At 39.9% G+C, this 24,941-nt stretch overlaps 1 protein-coding gene across 1 annotated transcript in view; it reads left to right on the top strand.

Annotated features, from left to right (window-relative positions):
* Positions 1-23,367: 23,367 nt before the first annotated feature.
* Positions 23,368-24,941, top strand: part of CCDC167 (coiled-coil domain containing 167) — a 25,918-nt gene continuing 24,344 nt past the window's right edge. The window contains exon 1 of the mRNA XM_032214901.1: positions 23,368-23,510. Coding sequence (XP_032070792.1) covers positions 23,439-23,510 — 72 coding nt within the window. The 5' untranslated portion in view covers positions 23,368-23,438. The remainder of the gene's footprint in view (positions 23,511-24,941) is intronic.

Below are 24,941 nucleotides of genomic sequence, written 5' to 3'. Positions count from 1 at the left end.
AGTAGCTTTGACTTCAGCCAAACATATCTTATATTCTCTGGATAATATTTCATGTGTAGGCTGGGCGGGTGTATGTGTATATGTCAAATCAGCACAATGACCGAGTGTTGCCATGTAAGCCCCCCTCCTTTTACTCCCTCTGTGGATTCATATGGTTTTATAGATTCTTCTTAATTAAAATATGTACAGCATAGTCACAGTTCTCAGATTTTGAATAGATAAACATAAAGCCCTGGAAAGATACGCTGTGTCCAAATAACTGCAGGAATTAGAAATAATTGCTTGTCATTGAACTTCAACAATCCTGCCTCCAGAAGGAAGGGGTTGAAGGGGGGAACATCTGCTGGGGATTCAATATGACATTCAGTATTTTAGTGGTTGAAAAGTCCAGCTTTATACAGCCAACCTCAAACTCACCCCAGCACTATTTTTCACTGGAGATGTGATGCCAATTTGCAGTATCCTATTTTCTTCTATTTCAAACCCACTTCCAGTTCTATTTGTGCAGCAGGAAACTGCAGCAACTGCAGAACTGTGCCTAGGTTGGTAAATAATGCATTACAGCCCTTGCGCTATGCAGACCGACAAAGAAGGTACTGTATCAAAGAGTAATATGTATTGCAAATTGCAGCATAAGAGCAGTAATTTAGTGCCCTGTGGGCAATCAGGATTCAGGACAGTCCCATTGTCCTGCAATCTGTGCTGACTAGCAAGGTGACTGAAGATATAGCACATTGCTTGACCTTTGGATTGTCTCCAACTAAGTGAAGCTATAAAAAATTCAGGAGACTATACTGTCTCCCAGCAAATGGGTGCTAGAATAGATTTTAGTTAGCATACCTGCATGGAGAAGGATGAGATAAGGAACATCCCAGGCAGTATGCAGTAGCATTAGATCCCTCATCTATCACGTATGATCTATTTGTACCCAAAATAGCTTTTTTTCTGGTACGCACAGGAGGTCATAAAGAAACTGAATCAAGGTAGCTGGATAGTGGCTGAACTTGGGTTTGGCTAATGATTTGCATATTTATTTTGTAGTAGTTGCAGGCTGGAGGAAAGTAGGGGAGGATTCATTAGGTCTCTGAGAAAGTGTTAGCGGGGATTTTCTCCATTCATTTAAAACTCTGTGTCGGTGAGCAAGGTGGATTTCAGCTTTGTGGGATGCAAGACATTAAGATGCATTGTCGGTTTCCCATTTTCGAGCACATTTGTTGCTGTTGATCATTCTGGGTTGTGGGCGTCTATAGCTAGAAAAATGATATGGGGGGAAATATACAATTTCAAGCTCCCCACTAACTTCTTCATCAACGGCAGCTGGAAACAGTGAACCAGGCATTCCCACAGAGCTCAGCAAAGGCCTGGAAGGATGCAATTACTAGGCCCTATTTAGAAAACAGAAGAGCCATCATGGATCGCAGAGAGGTTGTGTTGATAGAGGCATTGGTGTGCTGAGAACTCACCTTTCTTTATTCTCCCGTTTTCCTCTATGACTCTCACAAAATACTTAAGGGTTTGGTTCACACAGACTATAGTTGATGACTAGGTGAAACCCTGTCTGGACTGTATCACTTCAAACCAGTGGTGAAATCTAAAAAATTTTGCCACCGGTTCTGTGGATGTGGCTTGGTGAGGGGGTCATGTGACTGGGTGGGTGTGGCCAACTTTTTTTCACTTCTTAAAGCACTTTTTTCCTGCCAGTTTGGGCAATTGGGCAGCTTACAGCTGAGCTGCGCAATCCTTGGGAGTTTTTTTTTTTTACTACTGGTTCACAGAACCAACTGTTTGGCCAAACCGAGCCAAACCGGGAGGATTTTACCCCTGCTTCAAACTGCAGATGTAGGATCATGGAGTTTGTTACTTTGTGGTTGGCAAAAACTACAAAACTAACCTGTTATGGTTAAGCTACAGCTTTTTTTCTCATATTCTTGTTTTTTTTAATAGTGATTTGTATCTTATTGTCTAAAATAGTAGAGATTATAAAGTTTTACCTGTTTAGTTGCCATTCATATGAGCTGAAAATATAAAGCATTAATATTAAGAAAAGGAATCAACAATACTGAAGTTTTACATAGGATATACAAGAGTTTGGTATCCTTGGAATAGTAAACTAAACTGGTGCTGTATCAGATTGGCCTGCACTTATCATCTCTGCATGGGAGCGGGGGAAATTGAATTTTAACATTTGATATTGCAGAGCTTTGAACAGACTTCTCTGTCTGTCTGTTAATAGGCCCCAAAAAAAGATTTGCTCACCCCTAGAGCAACTCTGGGTAAATCTTCTGATACTCTGAACCTTGCTCTGAGCCTCTTCATACCCAATATCCAGCCTCTTCTTTTCAACCGACTATAAAAGTTATTGCAAATTTATTAAGCTTAGAGAGGCCTTAAAACTTTAGACCCTCTGCACATGGCACAAGTGAAGTTGAATGTAATTTTCTCCTGCATTTTTAATGCTGAAGTGACTCAAGTACCCCAAGGGATCCTTACTCTGTTTCCAGCCAAAGAATATTATTTACATTACTCACATTTGTAATTCTCGCAGAAAAACCATATTGAACAGAATATTCATACATCATTTTAACAGCAGCTTCCTCTCAGTTTCTGTTTCTCATTATGACCATTTGGAGATTGAAAGTCTTTCTGAAGGTGCTGGCATAGTTGTGAACGATCCAGATGTTTCTTCCCAGTAGCTGAAATTAATATTCACTGTCCATAAATAAGTTTGAGTTACAGACGGAGCCGAAGGCATAATAATTATAAACCTTTCTTTTATTTTCCCTTTTCTGAAATGATTACATCTCATCTTGCCCCCAATGCACAGAAAGCATCTCTGTCACTTACCTTTTCAAGTGTTTGAGTTCCAGTCCCCATCACAAACTCCAAGGATGAAAGAGGCAAAACTTCATCAAAATGAGAGGTGTTGACAAATGTGACGAACATCAGCCCTGTCTACAGAAATACCTCTTAAGAGAATTGCTCACTTTGCGGAACCAGGCAGCCTCATGGTGGGGGTGTGAATTAATTTAATTCTAATTAATTCTCTAATCTCAAGCTGTTCCTAAAACCTGCACACAGCTGTCAAGGTGGAAGCACGGAAGGTGACATAGAGGCAAATCAGGGACCAAGTTCAAGGATTTCTGTAGGTTTATCTCACCCAGATAAGTGGGCTTGGGAGAGAGTGTTGTCCAGTTTTGTATACCATCTAATCTGGAGGACTCCTGCTGTCATTTTCTGCCATTTCCATAATCATAGCATCCATTTAATGTTTTCTGTGCGGCTAGGGGTTGAGACATATTATAAATGCATGCATATTTTATATCCAATTCTGCCAAGAAAAACCCCAAAACAAAAAGCCATTATTAGACTTGTTCCATCATTATCTATGAATAGGGCTAACTGGCTGTAGGTGATTGCAGGTGGTTAATTCAAAATGGCCAATATATTGAACTGATTGTATGTATATTTATATGGCCTCCCATATGACTTTTGAGGGTTCAGATTCACAGCACCCAACATCTTTGGCCAGATTATTCATATAGCTCCATGAGGTAGCTTACCTTGATACCCAGTGATTTGCTTAGAGTCATCAAGTAAGTTTCAATATTAAAAAAAAATAAAATCTAAACCTGGCTTCCTTCCTCTCTATTCCAATCCAGTACCATATTGGTTATTACCTTCCTTTAGTGTAAGAAATATCCTACTGTTAGCCAGATAGCCTGCATTGAAACACACGCCTGCTTTTCTAGCATACAATCAGAAGTGGTATTCAGCCGGTTCGGACCAGTTCAGGTGAACTGGTAGCGGAAATTCTGAGTAGTTCAGACAACCGGCAAATGCCACCTCTGGTTGGCCCCGTCCTCCCTGTCCTGTATTCCCTTGTTTTTTAGCTCAACTGATTCACGTGGCAGAAAAGATTGCCGCACCTCAGCTGAGCTAAAACACAGCTCAGCTCACCAACGCTGACACCAAGGGGCAGTCTTTGAGTACTGTGCACACACACAGTAGATATGCATCTGGAAACTAGAGAAGATTCCTCACATACAACATTACTGGAAGGATTTGGATCAATCCACTTAATGCTTCTTCTCAACACACACACTCAGACACACCATTAATATTTCTGTTAAACACCTCAATATGCATATTGAGCATATTATCCCCATTCATTTCTCTATCACTATTTTTTCTGCTAAAATTCTATTGGCATGAATTCATTGGCTTGTAACTTTGTAACTTTAATAAAATTTGTATGTCGCCCACTCCCTAGGGACTCTGGGCAACTCACAACAAAAGCAAAGACATAGAATAATAAAAGTACAATTATTTAACAGAAAATCACCATTCAATCACGTGGGGCTGGATTATTTCTCAGCTACAGAGAAGGCCCTCCCTCGGGGGGCTGCCAGCCGGCATTGTCCAGTCGACGGCACCCGGAGGAGGCCCAACCTGTGTGATCTTATTGGTCGTTGGGAGGTAAATGGCAGGAGGCGGTCTCTCAGGTAGCCAGGTCCAGTACCATGTAGGCTTTAAAAGTAACGACTAACACCTTGAAGCGGTTTCATTATTGAAGCGGTTTCATTATTAGAGGAACAACAACTGCTTCACATATTCCTATCAAAATATTTCTTTGTTTTAGGAGAGATCTGATAAGCAAATGCATAGGATCAGACCATTTCTCCAACTGAGATGGGTGGATATAGGATAGGCAGACAGACAGATACTGGCCTCAGTTCTCTGAAGAAAAGTGAGGCATTGCAGGGAGAGTTTTATAGAAACCTTCTCAGATTTCCAAATGACCATTCAACATGATTGGACATAGTGTTTCATTTCCTATCACCAGCAATCGCCAGATCGCATTGCTCCGAGGCACTTTGCACCACTGAGGTACCGTTCTGCAAACAAATGGAAACAACAAAACATGAATATAGGCTGTTTGGCAGCACCTGGCACCTCATCCAGGTGACATTCCATATTTCTTTGAATAAAAAGCCAAACATCAACTGACTAGAGAAGCAAGACATTAGCAGCATGAAACCAAGAAATGTAGGCGAAAGAAATGCTAAAAAGTAGTGGTTACCCGTAAGAAGCGGCCTCATAGGGCATTCTTACTAATTGCTACATTAACATGCTTTGCTAGGGTTGCAATTTTGTCTAAATTTGGTAAAATTGCCACAAACCAGATCGCAAACAAGATAAGAGCTTAACACAGATAATAAGAGAAGAATAGAAAGTATGAAGAAAAATATTAAGGGTACAGAGTCCCGGAGTAGCTTATTTTTGCTTTTAATGAGATTAATGATCATCTTCCTTTCTTAAAATGAACTCTGGTTCTACAAAGTCAATGATCAGGCAAAATATTCTCCTCAAATTGGTGCCAAGGCTGTGTGTGTGTGTGTGTGTGTGTGTGTGTGTGTGTGTGTGTGTGCATGCGCGAGCATGTGTGCGTGTGTGTTCCTTGGCATTCTCTGGTTCACATCTTTCCTTATACATTTAACTAGCTCCAATTAGCTTGGGTAAAATTCCAGCCACTGAGAGAGCTTATGGTCAATACCTAAGGGATTAGAGTGTGAAGCTATTGTATCAGACAAAATTGCAGGCTATTATTCAAGAATCAAAGCAAAAAGTGATTGGTATTCTGTAGTACAGAAGCAAAAACAAAAACAAAATCTCCACTTTATTTATCAGTGCATCGTTTGGAAGGGCAACTGAACAGTAAAACATATATTTGTAACACACGAACCATATTATTCCCCAGGAGACAGCCCTTTTGGGGGAAATATTGGGCTAAATCAATAGAACTTTCCCAACATGGTTGCCCTAAGTGATAGTTGAATAAGTATGATGAAAATTACAATCCAAAATTTTATAGAGCAATAAGTCAATGGTAAAAATTACCAAAATCAAATATTAATTGAATATATGCATCAAATGTATATGATCACCCATCTCACTCAAGATGACTTTGGGAGGTATACAATAAAACCAAGTATTAAAACAGAATATAAAATCAGTTAAAATGATTAAGTGGTTAGCACATGGGTGTCAAACTCATGGCATCATGTTGCCGTCACATGACATTTCATGTTTTCCCCCCTTTGTGGAGCTGTGGTGGGCGTGTCCTGCATGTGACGCATCTGGTTTGATAACTCTGGGTTAGAACAAGTAAAAAAAAAGACTGCAAAGAGTTAATTACAATTTGATATATGGTGCAACTTACACACGGGCTCTCTGTTACCATAGGACCCCCAGTCCTGATAAAAAAAATATATATTTAGAACCCTGGTGGTGCAGTGGTTAGAATACAATATTGCAGAAAAACTCTACCCAAAGCTTGGAGTTTGATCTTGACTGGCTCAAGGTAGACTCAGCCTTCCATTTTTCTGAGGTCAGTAAAATGAGGACTCAGATTGTAGGGGGCAATATGCTGACTCTGTAAACTGCTTAGAGAGTGCTGAAAAGCACTATTAAGCAGTATATAGGTTTAAGTGGTATTGTTATTGTTGTTGCTTTACAAAAGGTGAAGGATAACTTCAACTCCATCAAAGGGGATGCTGTTCGGGTGGGGGAAAACCAGTGTGGTTGTAAAACAGAGGAGGTTAATCTCCTGGGACATATTAGATGGAATTCCTTAACTTATATTTCTTGTTTATAACTCAAAGTTATTTTTAAAAAGTAACTTCTTAGCAGATAGCATCCATAACATGCCTGTCCTGCTGGACCTGAATAGATGGGTAAGAGTAAATGGCGAGAGACAGTCACTCAGATAATCTGGCCTCATGCCACTTAGGGCATTAAAATTAAGAACTAGCACCTTAAATTGTACCTGGAAGCAAACTGGTAACTAATGTAGCTCAGAGAACCAAGTATCTTTTCTTCTAGAAACACCTATAAGTGTCCATGCTGCTGCATTTTTCACTGGCAGAAGTTTCCTTATACTATTCAAAGACAGTTCCATGTAGCGTGCATTACAGTAGTTTATTTGAGACATGGCCAGGGCATGTGTAACTGTGAGTAGAGTGTCACAATCCAGGAATGGGCGCAACTGATGCACAACACAAAGTTGCACAAAGGCCTTCCTGGCCATGACTGTTCCTTGGGCAAGTGTCATGAGTCTAGAAGGACCCACAGATACTGGGTCTGTTTGGGGCAATACAATCCTATCCAGTACCAACGATGGTAGAATCCCAGAATCAGAAAGTTCTTGTCATCTGAAAATGATCAGATCCACGTAGAATCCAAGCTAACTACTTTACTGTATTCTGCCTATAATACAAGAATCTCTTCAGTCTGCTTGCCTTCCCTTGGGAACAGGTAGATAAAATTTCATGGAATTTAAGAAGGGTTTGTCCTGGATCTCTTCCATCCGCACAACAATTTGAAGCTGAATCCCTGCTTGATTCCTCCTCCCGCCTGCCTGGGTATTTCCCACCAGCCCTAAAAATCAAAAGTCACAGTTTTACTAGCTTTCAGCTGAAGCCTGTTGTTCCTGACTGAAAGGGGTCCAAATAATTCACTTCCTCCAGAATTCCTTGAAGCTACTGTATGACCAACCTACTTCCATATTCCCCTAGGGTAGCATAAGCTAACCAGGAAGGGCATGGGTCTAAAGAGCAGGGAGTTATGCTCACAGTCACAAGGATCCTCTCCTTTTCCTCAGGCCAAATAGGTTCAAATTGTTCCTATATAACTGGATAAGACTGTGCTCCGGATATCTTCATGGGACTTGCTCCAAAGTTGGGATTGGGAACAAATTTGAACAATTTTGCCCAACAGGCACTCTGAAAATTCTTCCATGTGGCCTTGTAAGGAAATCTCCCAGTTCCACACCCATGCTCAAAAAGGCTCAGGTCACTTGGAACAATGGGTAACAATCCATTGATGCAATAAGCCGTAGAAAATGTTGTCGCTTCACCACCCTAACTGCTACAAGGCAGACCTTAATAGCAGCTCTCACATGTGTTCAGTTAAGTTCATCCTTCATTGACTTCCAGCAACACTCTAGATATCTCTTCCCAGTTTCATACTCCCTTCTGTAAATCACAGAGCGTGCCAGCATGCACAGGAAGGGAGAGATCCCATGGGTACAATTCAGTGGTGGGTTTCAAATTTGTTTAGAACAGCTTCTGTAGGTTTGGCCAGCTTTGTGGGAGTGGCTTGCTGGCCATGTGACCGGGCGGGAGTGGCTTGCCAACCATGTGACCGGGTGGGCATGGCCAACTTGTAAAATGTGGTGAAACTCACTTAACAACGTTTTTGCTTAGCAACCAAAATGTTGGCTCAGAAACTCTGGCATTTGAAACACGCAAGTCTTAAAGCTGTCAAGTTACAAGACCCTTGCACCCCTAAACCTTTAGAAAAAAACCTCCAGGGATGTTCAAACTTAACAGCTTTAAGACTTGTGGACTTCAACTCCCAGAATTCCTCCTCCAGTCATGTTGGCTCAGGAACTCTGGCATTGAAGTGTGCAAGTCTTAAAGCTGTCAAATTACAAGACCCTTGCACCCCTAACCCTTTAGGGAAAAAACCCCAGGGGTGGGTGTTCAAACTTGACAGCTTTAAGACTTGTGCACTTCAACTCCCAGAATTCTTCCTCTCGCTCTTCATCTTGATGATGTGCAGACGGGCAGGGGGAGGGAGTTGGAACCAGTTCTAAACGGCACTGTAGATTTGTGGAACCTCTTCTATAGAAGAGTTTAGAACTGGCAGGAACCCACCCCTGGTACAATCTGATCTAAGGCCACAGCCACCCTCTTGTTCCAAGTGATGACTAAAGGCCTTTGCCACACCATGCAGCTGACTATCAGGAACAACCCCAAGTTGCCTCTGGAACCCTTGCAGCTCCATCAGTTCCTTAGGGTGGACCAATTAATAATGTTATTAGATGCAGCACACAATTTCTTCTATTCTGCCTTGAAGGAAAACCAGATACTCCTGCTTTTTTCAGCCTCAGCCTGTAAGGAAGCGGACAATGCTAACACATATGCTTTTACTAGTGACAGTATAGAAACTCCATCACCACCAAATCAATACTGACTTTTCTAAGGCAGCAATTTGTTGCTACGGAACTGATGGATGGTTTGCCCTATTAAAAACTATGACCTAAACAAGAATAGCATCTGAAACAAAATGCCTGTATATGTTTTAAAATAATTGTTGCAATCCCAGTTTGGTTTTTAACACAGAACCTAATGAATTTCCCAAAAATAACTGGGATGAAAAAATGCTCCTAGTTCTAATAGGTAAAACAGATAGCAGCAAAATAAGTGGGAGGGGGGAGCTCTGCACCTGTTCTATATCCAATCCAATTTGAACCTCTTTAAAAAAATCCTACTCTTCATTAGGATTCTTAAACAAGCATGGCAAGAATCATAACTGCAGGTTGTTTTCAGCCGCAGACTTGTTCATTCATTCATCTCCTATTCTAAGATTAATATAATGGTCCAAGTCACGATCCTGGTTCCTGATTTTTTATGAATAGGTGGAGAGATTTATGGAAGGAACATTTCGACGCATGGTACAGTACACATAAAGCCAGAAACATGGCACAGCATTATTCATTTAAACAGTGTATTTCAAAAAGTCAGTGTTTCAAGAACCTGAATCCAAGAAGCTGTTTGGCAAATTGGCAAGACAAAACAGTTTTATGATTTGCACAAAGTTACACTCCGGTGTAAATCCAATATATATGAGAAACCTTTTAGTGAGTGAACTAATAGGCCTTATGTATTATTGTTATGTTCACTGAGAGGAGCAGGCATAAAAGAAAGAGTGAAACAAAACGAAGAGTAAAAGAGCAAACGATACTATCTTAAATACATCTTTTAATTTAGGTATGCACTTTTAAGAATGTGAATACCACTGTGAAGGGGGGGGATTCCTAGGAACATAGAAGCAAGAAGGATGAATTGTTTAATACTTTTTTCAACAACTTGGCTTGGATCTTAAAAATCTTTCAAAACCAGTAGTAGCTGGAACATCCATCATCACAGCTAGTGGCCTATTTTTGCTCGATGCAGTCTCAGGGTGATTTTTCTTAGGAACACAAGGGAGGAAAGAATGAAATTTCTTTCAAGTAATATTCACCCTCTCCAGCTGATGTTATCTGCATTAAAATGCTTTTGCTATGCAAGGATTCATTATCCATCTCAGCTACTTTGCAATTAATATCTCCGCTAATCTAAATATTATTTGGATTTTCATTTTTGAACCTTTTTCTAGTTTGTAGGAAATGAAAAGAATGCAATAAAGAGAAGGGAGAAAGGGAAATGTGGTCTAGATCAGGGATCTCCAACCTTGGCAGAGTTAAGCCTTGGCAGACTTCAACTCCCAGAACTCGCCAACCAGCAAAGCTGGGAGAATTCTGAGAGTTGAAAGGAAGGGAAGGAAAGGAAGGGGAGTTGAAAGAAAAGGAAGAAGGGGGGAGAATTCTGGGAGTTGAAGTCCGCCAGGCTTAAAGACACTAAGGTTGGAAATTGGTCTAGATTGATATGGAGCAAAAGAAAAAGAAGAACATTGATAAGCAACTTCAAGGTCAACCATTATGCTGGTTTGATATGAGAACAGCTGTAGTGGCAGGTGCTTAGTGGAAGCCAGACTGAGGAAGGCAGATGTATAAGTAGTCCTTGACTTACAATTGGCTGCCATACAGCACAAAGTTATGGCAGACCCCAAAAATGTGACTTAGGACCCGGATCCAAAGTTTCAATGCCCAGGTTTCCTCCTTAGCCATGTGACCGAATTTAGGGCACACAGCAACATGACCACATTTACGGCTGTTTGCAGTTATGTGACCATGTTTTATGCCAGCTTTGCCAAATAAAAACAAACCCTGGATCTTATTTCCAGTTTTGGCAAAACGGCGCCCACAGCCAAACATCGGTTCCGTTAATGATTGCAGCAGTTGCTTAACAGCCATTACAAAAAAAAGCCATAAAATTGGGTCAAGCTCAGGACAATCATCATGACACATGACCATAATGATCAGGGTCTGTTACAGTCATATGTCAAGGACTATCTATAATGAGATCTAGGAAAGAAAGAAAAAGGATTCAAATGCAAGGCAAAGCACGTAAGATTTATTATAATGAAAAATTCTATGGAACAGAAAGAAAGAGGTATTTGTAGAAGGTATTTGCTGTATAAAGGGAAAAAATCCCCAAGGTGCATTTTTAAAAACACCAATAAATGCATAATAGCCGGTGCTCAGTAATGTGTGCATTTACATATTAATAAGATGTTAATCAGAATTATGTTTCAATAGCTTTTCTGGTTATATGAAACCAATAATTTGATTCGCTTTCACTTTGCCAAAACCACCTTCCCATTTTTTCTTAAGCAATACAATACAATAGCAGAGTTGGAAGGGACCTTGGAGGTCTTCTAGTCCAACCCCCTGCCTAGGCAGGAAACTCTATACCGTTTCAGACAAATGACTATCCAACATTTTCTTAAAGACTTCCAGTGTTGGGGCATTCACAACTTCTGGAGGAAAAGCTGTTCTACCAATTAATTGTTTTAACTGTAAGGAAATTTCTCCTTAGTTCTGTTGAAAGAAATGTTCTCTGGGTTCGGCTCCAAGTGGGGGAAAATACACTGGAGACATGGAGGCTGCTTGGAAAGATTGTTTTAACGGTGTTCTAAGTTGCTTCTCTCTTTGATTAGTTTTTACCCATTGCTTCTTGTTTTACCCTCAGGTGCCTTGGAGAATAGTTTGACTCCCTCTTTTTTGTGGCAACCCCTGAGATATTGGAACACTGCTATCATGTCTCCCCTAGTCCTTCTTTTTATTAAACTAGACATACCCAGTTCCTGCAACCATTCTTCATATGTTTTAGTCTTCAGTCCCCTAATCATCTTTGTTGCTCTTTGTTGCTCTTCTCTGCATTCTTTCTAGAGTCTCCACATCTTTTCTACATCGTGGCGACCAAAACTGAATGCAGCAATACCATTGCTTTATTTTCATTTCAGGCTACTTTGGCCCGTCTGTTATAACAGATGATTAAGTTCTGCCCGAGAAAACAAGATGGTTGTATTTTAGTGGCAGCTTGTGTTGTTTTGGATAGATTTCCCAGTATACCCAGAGGTACTTACCTGTCTAGTTTAATTATAAGACCCATAATTTTGAGAGTTTCTAGGCTGTTAGAAATATAAGAAATCTACAGAAAGATGTGAATTTGGTTTTCTTTTAATAAATATTCAATTAAAATTCTGTGTTCCACTGGTCACAGAGGAGAGATGTATGCAGTGCATATTAAAGGCAAGGAGCCGAAAACACAAATATGAAGAGATTTTTTAATTTTTTTTAAAAAAAAGAATTTTAATGCAAACCTGTTTGTTTTAAGGGCTGGCTTGCACATTTACAATGTATGGAGTTTATTTTCAAGCCCAATCTCACTTCCCTCTCTTATTGTTTACTCCATTCACCTTGCTGCAATGTTAATAAAATGTAACAGGACTGAAATGACTGTACTGTATAACTGAACCACCAGTGGTCATAACGTTTCATCCATACTGATCCAGGTTGAATGCTCTATAGAATAATTTATATTTTGCATGCTGCTGTTTTACTTCCATGTCCTACTGTCATAACACAAAGCCTTAAATTCCTGGAATATTGTAATGATACCTGGAAAATACCTTTAAAGACAGGAGGAAGAGATGCAGGCTAATTAATGATCAGACAAGCAACAGCTGAATCCAAAGAAGGAATGTGAAGATGTACTTGCAATAATCTGTTAATGTAACTTTATAATAAATAAAGATAGAGCAAGTACTTCTAGGTGTGCTTTTTGTATAGACTACCATGCAAAGTGAACAGATCTTGATCTTTATCATCTTATACTTCAACCCAATTTATCCAGATTTCATCCATTCCCTACATATTTTTTCAATCCATCAATGCATTAGCCAAGCATTCAAAATTTTATTTATTTATGAAATTTATTTGTTGCCCATTTTATATCCAATGACACTGGCCAGCTTAAAAGAGAAGCATTAAAATATTTAAAAACATTAAAATCATCAATCACAGAAACACAGAAGATAAAATGATTAACAAATAAAAGCCTTAATACCAAATAGCAACGGAGGAATCTGGACATATTGGGAGAGAAGGGCGATTAAATTTTAATTAGTCAACCACCTCCAGTATGAATTTCCTCCATTGGGTCTCCAAGTCACCTGACAGATCCAGGTCTTAAGACTCTTATGAAAGGTCAGGAGGGTGGGAGCCAATCTCACCTCAGGGGATAAGATGTTCCAGAGGGCAGGAGCCACAGCAGAGAAGGCTCTTCTCCTGGATCTGCCAGTTGAAATTGCAGGCTCCACAGTGTACCGCCTCTGCCAGCACAGGTGAGGCAGGCCAGTACCATCAGGGTGAGATGGTTCTTCAAGTAACTTGGATCCATGCCATGCAGGGCTTAAAGATGATGACCAACACTCTGATTTGTCCTTGGAAGCAAACCGGCAACCAGTGCAGCTCACAAAGCAGTGGTGTAACACAATCCACTCTAAGGGCCCTAAGAACTACATGCACCACTGCACTCTGCACTAGCTGTAGCTTCCAAATGCTCTTCAAGGATAGCCCCATGTAGAGCACATTGCAATAGTCCAACTGTGAGATGACTAGGGCTTGAGTGAACAAGCACATAAATATCAAATATAGCTCTGCATGTGTGTGAAATGTATTCATAATACAGAGAATCCTAGGGCCATCAGTTCCAATTACTACTTGATGCAGGAATCCAAAACAGCCTGCAAGAGAGCACACATTACCTTTCTGGGTACTTAGTTCCATCTTCAAATTGCTCTTGTAGAATTTTTTACTGTAATATTCAGGTTGATATCTGCCTTCCTATAAAGTCAGACTATTATTTTATGTCCTTCTACATGACAGCCTTTTAAATATTTAAAGGATTTTATCATATTACTTCTCAATCTTCTCCTCTAAACCTAAACAATTTGAGTACCTCCGATCTCTAGTTTCTAGTCTCCCAATCATCTTGTTACCCTTTCTCTTGTACTTGAGCTTGAGTCCTTCTTAAAATATAATGTCCAGAATTATACTCAGTAAAGAAATTTGTCTGATACAGAACAAAAATTAAATTTTTATCTTTGCTTTATGAGAGACTTCAAATATATATCTATAGAACACCGTTGTTCTGCACTGATCAGTTTTTGAAAATGAGTTTTCTATATTACAGGGTTATCATGCATACAACAAATGTCTTCATTTTAAAAATGCATTTTTGTTTATCATTACTTAAGTTATTTCTTTTTATTTTTGTGATATCACCACCTTTTCACACAAATTATATGATTTTCATACTTCAGACAGCATGATGCAACTGACATAAATTTCTGTTCTGAGCCCTTCTCCGTCCATGAATGAAAGCCAAAACAGACGTACAAAAGAATGTTTTAATCAGTCCAGACTCTTGTTGGCTGCAAGCCCAAAATAAACAAAGAGATAATCGCTCTGGCAAAAAGTCTTATAAACAAACACAGCACTGCAAACAGGCTTCTTCCAGCAAACCTACTTCTCCAAGTTGGTTTCATGAACGTGAACGAGAACGTTGACTCCTGCAACCAGGGCGTAGCACAAGCAGTCCCTTTTATAATCAGGAGATGATCTTAATCAGCATCAGCTGCTCATAATCACCTCCTGTAGTTACTCCATTGTTCTTTATGCCAAGTAGTCCTGCGCCTGCATGCATCCTGAAACAACTCCCAAATGTTTTCCTGAACACTCCTTCTGATCCAATGCTCTGCCGCCACCTGGTGGCCAACCAGTCTCTCCTCGCCCTGCTCAGAGTCGATACCCTGTCCAGGGTCCTCCACCTCCTCCAAGGCCGACTCATAACACCCCTCACTGTCGAAGTCTGACAGCAGCTCCAACGGCTCCTGCCGGGCCACAACAAATTTCATAGTTGCGTAATTTGTCCAATGACATCATGATACACATGCCATCATTTCAATATCAATAGTGTAGTTGTTGTAAATACCTACAGTAATGTCACACTTTGTTCTCTTGGAATGTCAACCTAGCCAAGCCAACTAGACTTTGAATTAGGTTGACTCAAGTGTGTTAATTGTAAGAATGAGTGGAAGGTCAGAGAGTAAACAAGAAGTTGTATAGAAGTTGTAAATTTGCATTTGATTCTACAGGTCTGAGTCTTTAGAAAAAAGGAACAAATATCACCGGAGGTGTCATAAAGACTCTTTTTACAAATCCTTAGCATGATCCTGAATGTTACCAATGTACAAAGTGTCTCACTTTCCTGTTGCAGTAATGAAAGAAAACACCACTTGATACCACTGAATCACTTGCAAAGTATGTAAATCCAGCCGACGTGAGCTGTTTTTTCTTTTCTCTAAAAGGAACGGAGAGCACTCTGGGCATTTTCACATGAAAAACTATGTTAGTTGGCAAGCAATTGCTGACCTTTGCTATTTCCGAACATTGGTTGTGTTGGAAAGCTGGGCTGATTTATTTCTTAGTAGCTGCAGCTCATGTCAAGCAACAACCAAATCTATTTTTGTTGTTGTTTGAGATGCTCTCTGGACCTTCTTCAAAATGCTGTAAAGTATATGGGGAGTGAAAACACTGGCAGTGGTTGGAAGCGCTTGCTGTCTTTGGGAAAAACAACAAACTTTTCAACATGTCCAATTTCCGGAAAAACAAAATGCAGTCATTTTCTAACTCTAGCTCATGGATGCCCAACATTTTGGCTTATCTGGGCTACGTTGACTGAAAAGGAACAGTCTTTGGCCACATAACACAGTAATAAAATAATAAAACATAATATGGTTTTATAATATAAAATCACATAATCATGCTAAAAGTTTACAATCTTACAGGATTTCATTACAAGCTGTCCAGGGCCATATGCAGCCCATGGCCCATGGGTAGGACCTCCCCCCACCCCTCGATTAGTAGGTTTCAAGAATAGAATTCAATGATAATTTAAACAAATCTCAAACTCTAATATTTGCAAACCTTTTGAATACGGGGAGAGACAGGAACTGTATCATTAATTATTATTAGGGGTTGCAAACTAAAAGAAAAGTAAGTTTTTCATCTACATTTGCATAAATATTTTGCTTGGCTGCTTTATAGGAATGAAGATACAACAGCAATCATTTTGAGATTGAAAAGCTGTTATGAATATTGCAGCAATAAGACAGAATAAATACTTTTAAAATTAAAGAACTTGCCTTTAATTCCAAGACCCAACTATTAAAATTTAACATCATTAGATTAAATTTCTATTATTAAGATAAATGAAATAATACCATTAACTGTATCTTTTCTATTTTTACAAGCAAATAGTAAAATGGGCACATTGGAGATGTGTTCACAGAATTCTAGTTATTACTCAGGGCTAGTTGTAGCAGTTTCTTCATATATTTATATGTCTTATACACAAATGTCATCTAGCTTTAAATGAATAATGAACTCAATCATTATTCTGCCTGGGAAATGGTATTCAGAGCATTTTCCTTAGTATGGATGCAAAACGTTCAACAAAGCATGCTTCTCCTCTTTATTTCATCAAAGCCCCCCAGTCCTACACAACTGATGCACCTGGTTGTTTGATTTGATTGGCTTAAAACCAAGCCTTAGATATTTTCTTTCTGAATTAAGTTGTTTTGCCCAAAAGAAGTAACAGAATATGGTTTGCATGGAAATAAAACATAGAAAACCAAAGAAACTCTATGGAGGTATCTACTAGAGGATAAGATTACCAGATGAGAAGGCATTAGGGAAGAAGTGTCTTCCATGCATGGTTCTGGAAATGATGACACAGCTCCAAGAAAGCCTGGTCATCAATAGTATTGAAAAAGGGCACATATATTCAGAAGCACAAACCAAAGAAGACATGAAATAGTCAAAATGAAAAGCAAGTGTTGTGCATTGGATGTTTATGGAATAAGAAAACTTAGGTAGACTGGAATTGAACTATTTTAAATCAGATGCTACCTGATATGCAATTTAGGGAATGAATATATTGTATATGAACAAAGGATGACCACACGCAAGAGTAGATATTTTAAAAAAGAACATCACTAAATATGTGCTTCATTACAGCCTGATAAATGCCAAGTGTGTGTACTTTCTATAAACACATTGCAAGAATTCTATAATAAACTGCACAAAATGTTAGATGCAACATCAAGAAAGGACGCCGTATTATAGATGATTGAATTGCAGAAACTGGAAACATTAAAAGAGTCTGAGTCACATTAAGATTTAAACTGAATAAATACAATGATGCAGGAGATAATTAACAGAGTTTTATGAAGAGAATTCTTTATTGCCAACACCTGTTTCAAGCAACATAAATGCAGATTCTATATCTGGACATCACTGGATGGACAATGTTGGAATTAATTGGAGAATATATTATTCCAATGTTGGAATAAACTGGAGTATAACAGGAAACAGAGGAGGGAGTAAGCCAAACCAGGGGTGGGTTGCTGCCGGTTCGCTTCATGCATGCTTTGCTTGTACATACACAGTTGCCTGAAGATTGTTCTGCCCATGCGCAGAACATTATATAATGACTAAAAAACATGACAGCAATGGCATGGGCGACTGGGAAACTGGTTTGGGGGCGGGTCAACCTGTCATCCCTACCTGTTCAGCAACCCAGTTCCAATTTCCACTACCTGTTCACCTGAACTGGTGCAAATCGGTAGTAACCCACCTCTGATCCAATCGAATCAGCCAGGACATTTACAAGTGTAGGTGTCAATATGATTAGCAATTGTCAAAGACATAAATCAGAAAACTCAAGAAAATAGGTGTGCACACTATATATGACTTATGAAATATAGAATATAAAATAAGTATCCAAACAGACTCAGTATGCTTAGCTTATAAAGGAAAATCTAAATTGCTCTGGAAGGAAAAGAATCTCATCATGAAAAGCAAATCGGGAAAAATATTTTCAGGATTTTAAGGAAAAAATACCCAAGTAACTTGCAGAACAATGCTTCATTAGAATTTGGGCAAAAGGGAATATGAAAATTCTTGGGCAAATATAAGAATATATACTGAGTTGTAAAGATAAGTAAGCACAAGGAAAGATATATCAATCAATGTTACAAACAACAGAAACCAGAAATAGAAAATGAGACATGTTTTAAAGAAGATTAGAGAAATCAGAGGAAAAATGTAAAGTTAAGATAGAAATACTCAAGAGTTTTCACAGAAGAGATCTGAGAGTACACAGAAACCTTTTACAAAATGACAGATACATTTGTGGAATAAAATATATTCCTGAATCAACACCAGTCAAACACTTAGAATAAAAAACAATATACCCGCTATCACACAGGAAAGCAGTTAAAATACAAATTGAAGACTTCAAACAGGAAAAAAGAGGCAGTTAAAGTACTAATAGCTGTATGTCAACAAATATGAAACAGGTGTATGGCCCCTAAGATTGGGAAAGCTTGTTACAAATACCTTTACAAAAGAAGGCAAATGCAAGCAAAAGTGTAAATTACCAATACATTACATTAATTGTTCATGCAAGAAAATTTTTAATTGTGAGAAGTTACTTATGGGCATGTCTGATCTAAGTGGTGTCTCCTGGTCATGTTAGATCCAGCAGGAGAGGCATGTTCCAGTTCCTATTCACAAAACAGTGTCATCCAGCACAGGACAGCCCTCTCAGTCCTGCGAGAATATTATCAGAATACCCTTTGGAAAATCATTCCCCTTAAAATCAGATTTATCCTCATCAGAATAACAGAATTGGAAGGGACCTTGTAGGTCATCTAGTCCAATCCCCCCCACCCAAGCAGGAGATCCTACACCATTTCTGACAGTCCAGTCTCTTCTTGAAAGCTTCCAGTGGGGAAACTCCCACAACTTCTGAAGGCAAAGTGTTCCATTGGTTGATAGTTCTCACTGTCAGAAAATTTTTCCTTATTTCTAGGTTGAATCTCTTCTTGATCAGTTTCCATTCATTATTCCTTCTCTGGCTTTCGGGTGCTTTGGAAAATAGGTTGATCCCTCCTCTCTGTGACAGTCCCTCAAGTATTGGAATAATGCTATAATGTCTCCCCAGGTCCTTCTCTTCACCAGACTAGCCATGCCCAGTTCTTATAACCATTCTTCATATGTTTTAGCCTCCAATTCCCTAATCATCTTTGTTGCTCTTCTCTTTCTAGACATCTTTTTTATAGTGTGGTGACCAAAATTGGATGCAGTATTCTAGGTGTGATCTTACTAAGGCTTTATAGAGTGGTATTAGTACCTCACTAAAGAAGAAGGGAGAAAGAAGGAGAATACAGGGAGGTTTTCTATCTTTGCTTCGTTGGCTGTAGCAAGGCCTTTCAACATGTGACTATGCCTGCCAAATGGAATACATTAAGACTAAAGGATGTGCCAGAACTTCTGAAGTTTCCTCTGAAAAATGTTTACAAGAACTAAATTTGCAAAAATGGATTCAGAATACAGAAGAGAATAAACTCAGCTTTGTAAATCACCTAATCCAACCCACTGCCCAGCATAGAAAGTCAACAAACCATGCCCTACAAGAAAAACTTCAGCAAGGAAGAATCCACTACTAGTCTGGGCAATCTGTTCAGTCCTTGACAGCTCTTATTCTCAGAAAATTCTTCCTACTATTTAGAATAGAATAGAATAGAATAGAATAGAATAGAATAGAATAGAATAGAATTCTTTATTGGCCAAGTGTGATTGGACACACAAGGAATTTGTCTTTGGTGCATATGCTCTCAGTGTACATAAAAAAAATTATTTAACCTAAATGCCCTTTATTTTAATTTCTATCCACAGGTATTTGTCTTCCTCTTGATTGCTAAACAGAGCAGGTCCTTTGCATCTGATACACTTTTAGGAATTTGTAGACCACTATCACATCACCTCCTTTGCAAAATAAACATGCCCAGTTCTTTTAAACATTGTTCATATAGTTTGATCTTTAAACCCCTTAATGTTCTTAAACTCTCCTCTGAATCTAATTTAGCTTCCCCATATCCATAAAAAGAAATTATAAACTAAAAAAAAATATGTCCATGGGTTATGAAAAAAGACAAAGAAATACAGCTAAATTGTTTACATTAACACAATGTTTCTCACCTTTGGTAATATGAAGATGTGTGGACTTCAACTTGCAGTTTCACAGAAACTACTTTGTGCAAGGCAGCCATGATATTGTTACCAACACTACCCCTGGCAAGTTGAGAAACACTGCATAACACCATTCTCTACAAATCACCATACCACTTATTTTCAAGATCCACTCCTTATACCAGTGATGGCAAACCTATGACAAGCGTGTCAGTGCTGACACGCGTAGCCATTTCGGGTGACACGCACATGCTCCCCAAACTTGTTTCAGCGGCAGCTCTCAGCCTGGGCGGCAGCGTCACGCAGGCTGTGGAAGGAGGAGGAGGAGGAGGGAACCAACCAAAGAGAGGCTTTTACCGGGTCTGCGCCCCACAGCCAGGATCGTCCTGGTGCCTCAAGCCACGTTTCTTCCTGCAAAGCCCTTCGGGCAACCCGAGAGTTCCGCTTGACGCCAGAAGGGCTTTGCAGGAAGAAACGCGGCTTGAGGCGCCAGGACGGTCCTGGCTGTGGGGCGCAGACTCGGTAAAAGCTCTCTTTGGTTCCCTCCTCCTCCCCCTCCTTCCACAGCCTGCGTGACGCTGCCGCCCAGGCTGAGAGCTGCCGCTGCCGCTGCTGCACAACTGAGGGAGGGAGAGGGAAAGCAGAGGTAGCCTCAAATTCCACCATTGGGACAGGGGAAAGGGCTTGTCCCTCAAGAGTGGGGGGGGATAGAGGTGGGAAGAAGGGGCCCGGCCTGTCCCCAGCGCCCCCCACAGACGGATTACGGATCGAACGCTTCTCTCTCTGCAGCCTTTTTCTGCAAGTCCCAGCTACTCAGCGGGGCGTCATCATTTCCGGGGGGTTGCAGTTTTCCAGCTCAGATATCAGGATCCGCCGGGATTAAGTGGGAGAAAACGCCGCTGGCCGAGCGGAACAAACACATCCAAAGGTTAATCTTATTTTACGAAAACACAACTTCCAAAAGTCGATCGTGGCCTCCGTCAAGAAGCTCTTCCCCCACCCCCCACCCATTCTGGGGTCTTGGTGTCCCTCGGCTAAGATCCACCCCGGAAAGCAGAACGGGGGCAGCCCTCCTGTAATTCTGGCTGGGTTAAAGAGCAGGGATGGAGGAGCCATATCACACCTTCATTCAAAGGGTGGGGAGGGGGAGGCCCGATAAAGTCCCTCCCTTAGGGTGTCTGAAGTCCCAGCTGAAGCAGCCGAAGGAAAAAGGATAAGCATCCGTCGCTGCCCAATGGCGCTTGGGGTAACCCCGCTGGGCAGAGCCAGTCGAGGCTCATCCTGCAAATGAGGGTTTCCTTTGGGGAGGGCCAGGTGGTTTCAAGCACCCCAAACAGCCAATCTCTCTCTCTCCGTCCCCCTTCCTTTGCTCCTGGGGCTGCAGAACTTTCCATGGGCTCAACAGTAATTGAGTAAAATTCTAAGCCACTGCAGTAGCTGCTTTTTGGTTTTATTTTTTTTAATATTTATCAGTCTCTCTTTTAGTTGAAGAGTTGAAGTCCACAACGCTTAAAGCTGTCAGGTTTGAAGACCCCTGGGGTTTTTTTCCTAAAGGGTTAGGGGTGCAAGGTTCTTGTAACTTGACAGCTTTAAGACTTGCACGCTTCAATGCCAGAGTTTCTGAGCCAACATTTTGGTTGCTAAGCAGGACCGTTGGTAAGTGATACTGATAATAATATCAAGGGCAACATACGAAATCGACTGATGAACAAAGAAGTTACTAAGCAGCTATGTTAAATAATTTGTTTTTGGTTTATTAAATACAATTATATTGCAATTATATATTTTTGTAGTTTAAACTATAAATTGCGCAAAATTATCTTTTTGTCGAAGTGACACACAACGCGAGTTATGCTCGATTTTTTGCCGATTTTTGACACACCACGCCAAAAAGGTTGCCCATCACTGCCTTATACCATCAAATAATGGTCTAGTTCTCCCATACAGAACTTTTTTGTTACATTTGTTGTATTTGTGCTGATAAATAAATAAAGGGAGACTAGTATAGATCTATTTCAAACTATTTAGCTCTCATCAGCTAGCCATACCCTTACTGGGATTTGAACCTGGGCTATATTACATATTAGGCAAACATCTTAGCCATTAGGCCACAGGCTCTTATCCGTTATCAGCCAAGCCAGGGTGAAAGGTATCTATTAGATTTTACAACCCCCGGTATGCCCAAATATGGGAGGAAAATCACTACTTCCATTCTCTGTCGTTCGGCTCGTCACAAGAGACCATCCAGGCAGAAACCCAATATTTTTACTGTTGCCCCTTTTTTTTGTTACATTTGTTGTATTTGTGCTGATAAATAAATAAAGGGAGACTAGTATACATCTATTTCAAGCTATTTAGCTCTCATCAACTAGCCATACCCTTACTGGGATTGAACCTGGGCTATATTACATATTAGGCAGACATCTTTATATATATATATATATATATATATATATATATATATATATATATATATATATATATATATATATATATATATATATACACACACACACACACACATGTATATGTATGTATGTATGTGTGTGTGTGTGTGTGTGTATATATATATATATATATATATATATATATATATATATATGTATATATATATATATATATATATATATATATATATATATATATATATATATATATATATATATATATATATATATATGATGTATGTATGTATGTATTTGGGAGCAACACAAAGGAATGTTTCTCACGATCTAATCACATTTGAAAAATTATTTTGCAGGCTATATAAAACTTACAATGTATCGTAATGATTACCCCGTGTTCCACAATTTAAAGGACAGCCGACCACAATAGTAGCACTTCATAATTACAGCTTGGCAAAAGAATATCCCACAAGACCTCTAAAATCTTTCCAATTTTAAGAGCCACCAACGGGACTCTGGGGGGAATCGGGAGGAGACGCCAACTAAATAATAACAAAAACGATAACAAAAATGCACACGCACACACTCCGATGGGCTTTGTAATGGTTTTATTTTCAAGCGACTTAAATGCAAAAAGAAGGTGGGGGGAAGACTACATAACATCAACGATCGGCTAACACACCCAGCAGAGTTACAAACGCCTTTCTCAAATCTTGATGTTTCTGTGGGATAGCCAGAAAACCAAGCCGTGGCCACGCCCCCTCGAACACAGTGGGGCCCGGGCAAAATAGAAAGGGCAGCGCCGCCCGTGACAAAGATGGCTGCGGCGGTTGTCAAGCCTAGGCTTCCCTCACCCGACGGGATCCTACGTCAGCGCTTGGCGTCCGAAAAGACCCGACCAAGAGAGGAACGCCGTCGTCCACATGAGCCAACTCGGACCGCGCGGAGGGAGGAAAATGGTTGATAAAGCGGAGGGTTTGAGCATAGCTCAGCAGGTGAGGAGGGCGGCACGCTGCCTTGGCAACTAGACGACGACCCCGGGGAGGCACGGAACAAAGATGGAGGACTTGCCTGAGGCCTCATTAAGGGGTCAATGAGGGGAGGTGGTGAATTGTGCACCCAAAGGCCTGAAAGGACAACAAAAGTCGGGGCCCCGTGAGAAGGAGCTGTGGGGTATTGGGTGTAAAGGTGTGTAAGAGCTGAGGAAACCTGCCACAACTCACCCTGCCACATTACCCAATCTTTCTTGAAAGCTGAAATCAAATGTCATGATTGAAATGAAGTGTTTGAATAACAACGAAATGTATGTGATTTTTCTCCCCCATATTTTATCTTCCCTACTTTTTAAAGAGAGAAAAGTCTGGAGTATAAAACAAATTTGACCCTTTGGATAACCCAGCTTGATATGTCAAATTTACAGCAGTAGTTCCAGGCTCTTTTTTAAAAAAAGAAATGTTTTCCTTTTTAAGAAGCATTTATCTGAAATGGTGTAGGCAGGGTTTCCGGCCTGAGGATGGGGATGGACTAGAAGACTTCCAAAGTCCCTTCCAACTCTGTTATTCTGTTCTTATTCGTCTCTTTATAGATGAACAGATTGAAGAATAACGGAATTTTCACACACACACACACACACATCCTTTGGGAAGGGTGAGTTAAAACAAAAAACAAGAAGACTAATGCAAGACTCCTCCTTTTGGACTCAGCCAGCAAAACACACTTAACTCATTCACACTGCAACTCATGCCAACGAAAGTAAGCCAAGTAGTATAGGGTAGCGTCTAATAACTTCCTATTTCATCTGCCATTTGAAATACTGATGGAGGTATGACCTTCATTTTGAAATGGACAATTCTTTTTTAAATAACACATTCAAAACAGTTTCTAAAAAAGTGTGCAACACAATAAAAACAGTTTAAAGCCATAATATGAATGAAAAATAAAACAAGCCAGCACAGATACTTGGAAGATAAAACAAGGATTCCATTTATTATCCCAACAGGAATAGGTAATTAATCAATTTTATGAAATTAGATTGCCTAACCTGTGGCTTCCTGTGACTGGATTTTGGCTCACCTTATCCCCAGCCAGGATAACCATTTGCCATGCTTGTATTTGAACAATACTTAGAAGACCATTTAATTTCTCCATACTGTGGTCACTATAAATTGGAGATTATAATTCAGTGCACTGGCTTCGATTTAAACTTAATGGGGCTTATTTTTGTTTAAACAAAACATTACAAAAGATATAACATCCTTATTAGTTTGTGATCTTCTGAAATTTGTTTCCTGCACTACTGTATTACTTTAATTGATGGTGTTAAAGTAGGAGAATACAACATTGTCTTGGTAAAAATTGCAGAGTGTAGGAATTAGCAATCATTTTGGGTGGGAATCAAGAAATCCTGCTTAGTTCTGATAATGATG

This window comes from Thamnophis elegans, chromosome 4, assembly GCF_009769535.1.
Source record: "Thamnophis elegans isolate rThaEle1 chromosome 4, rThaEle1.pri, whole genome shotgun sequence".
Classification (NCBI taxonomy): Eukaryota; Metazoa; Chordata; class Lepidosauria; order Squamata; family Colubridae; genus Thamnophis; species Thamnophis elegans.
Note: the sequence above shows the minus strand (reverse complement) of the source record. Positions and strands in the feature narration are given on the sequence as shown.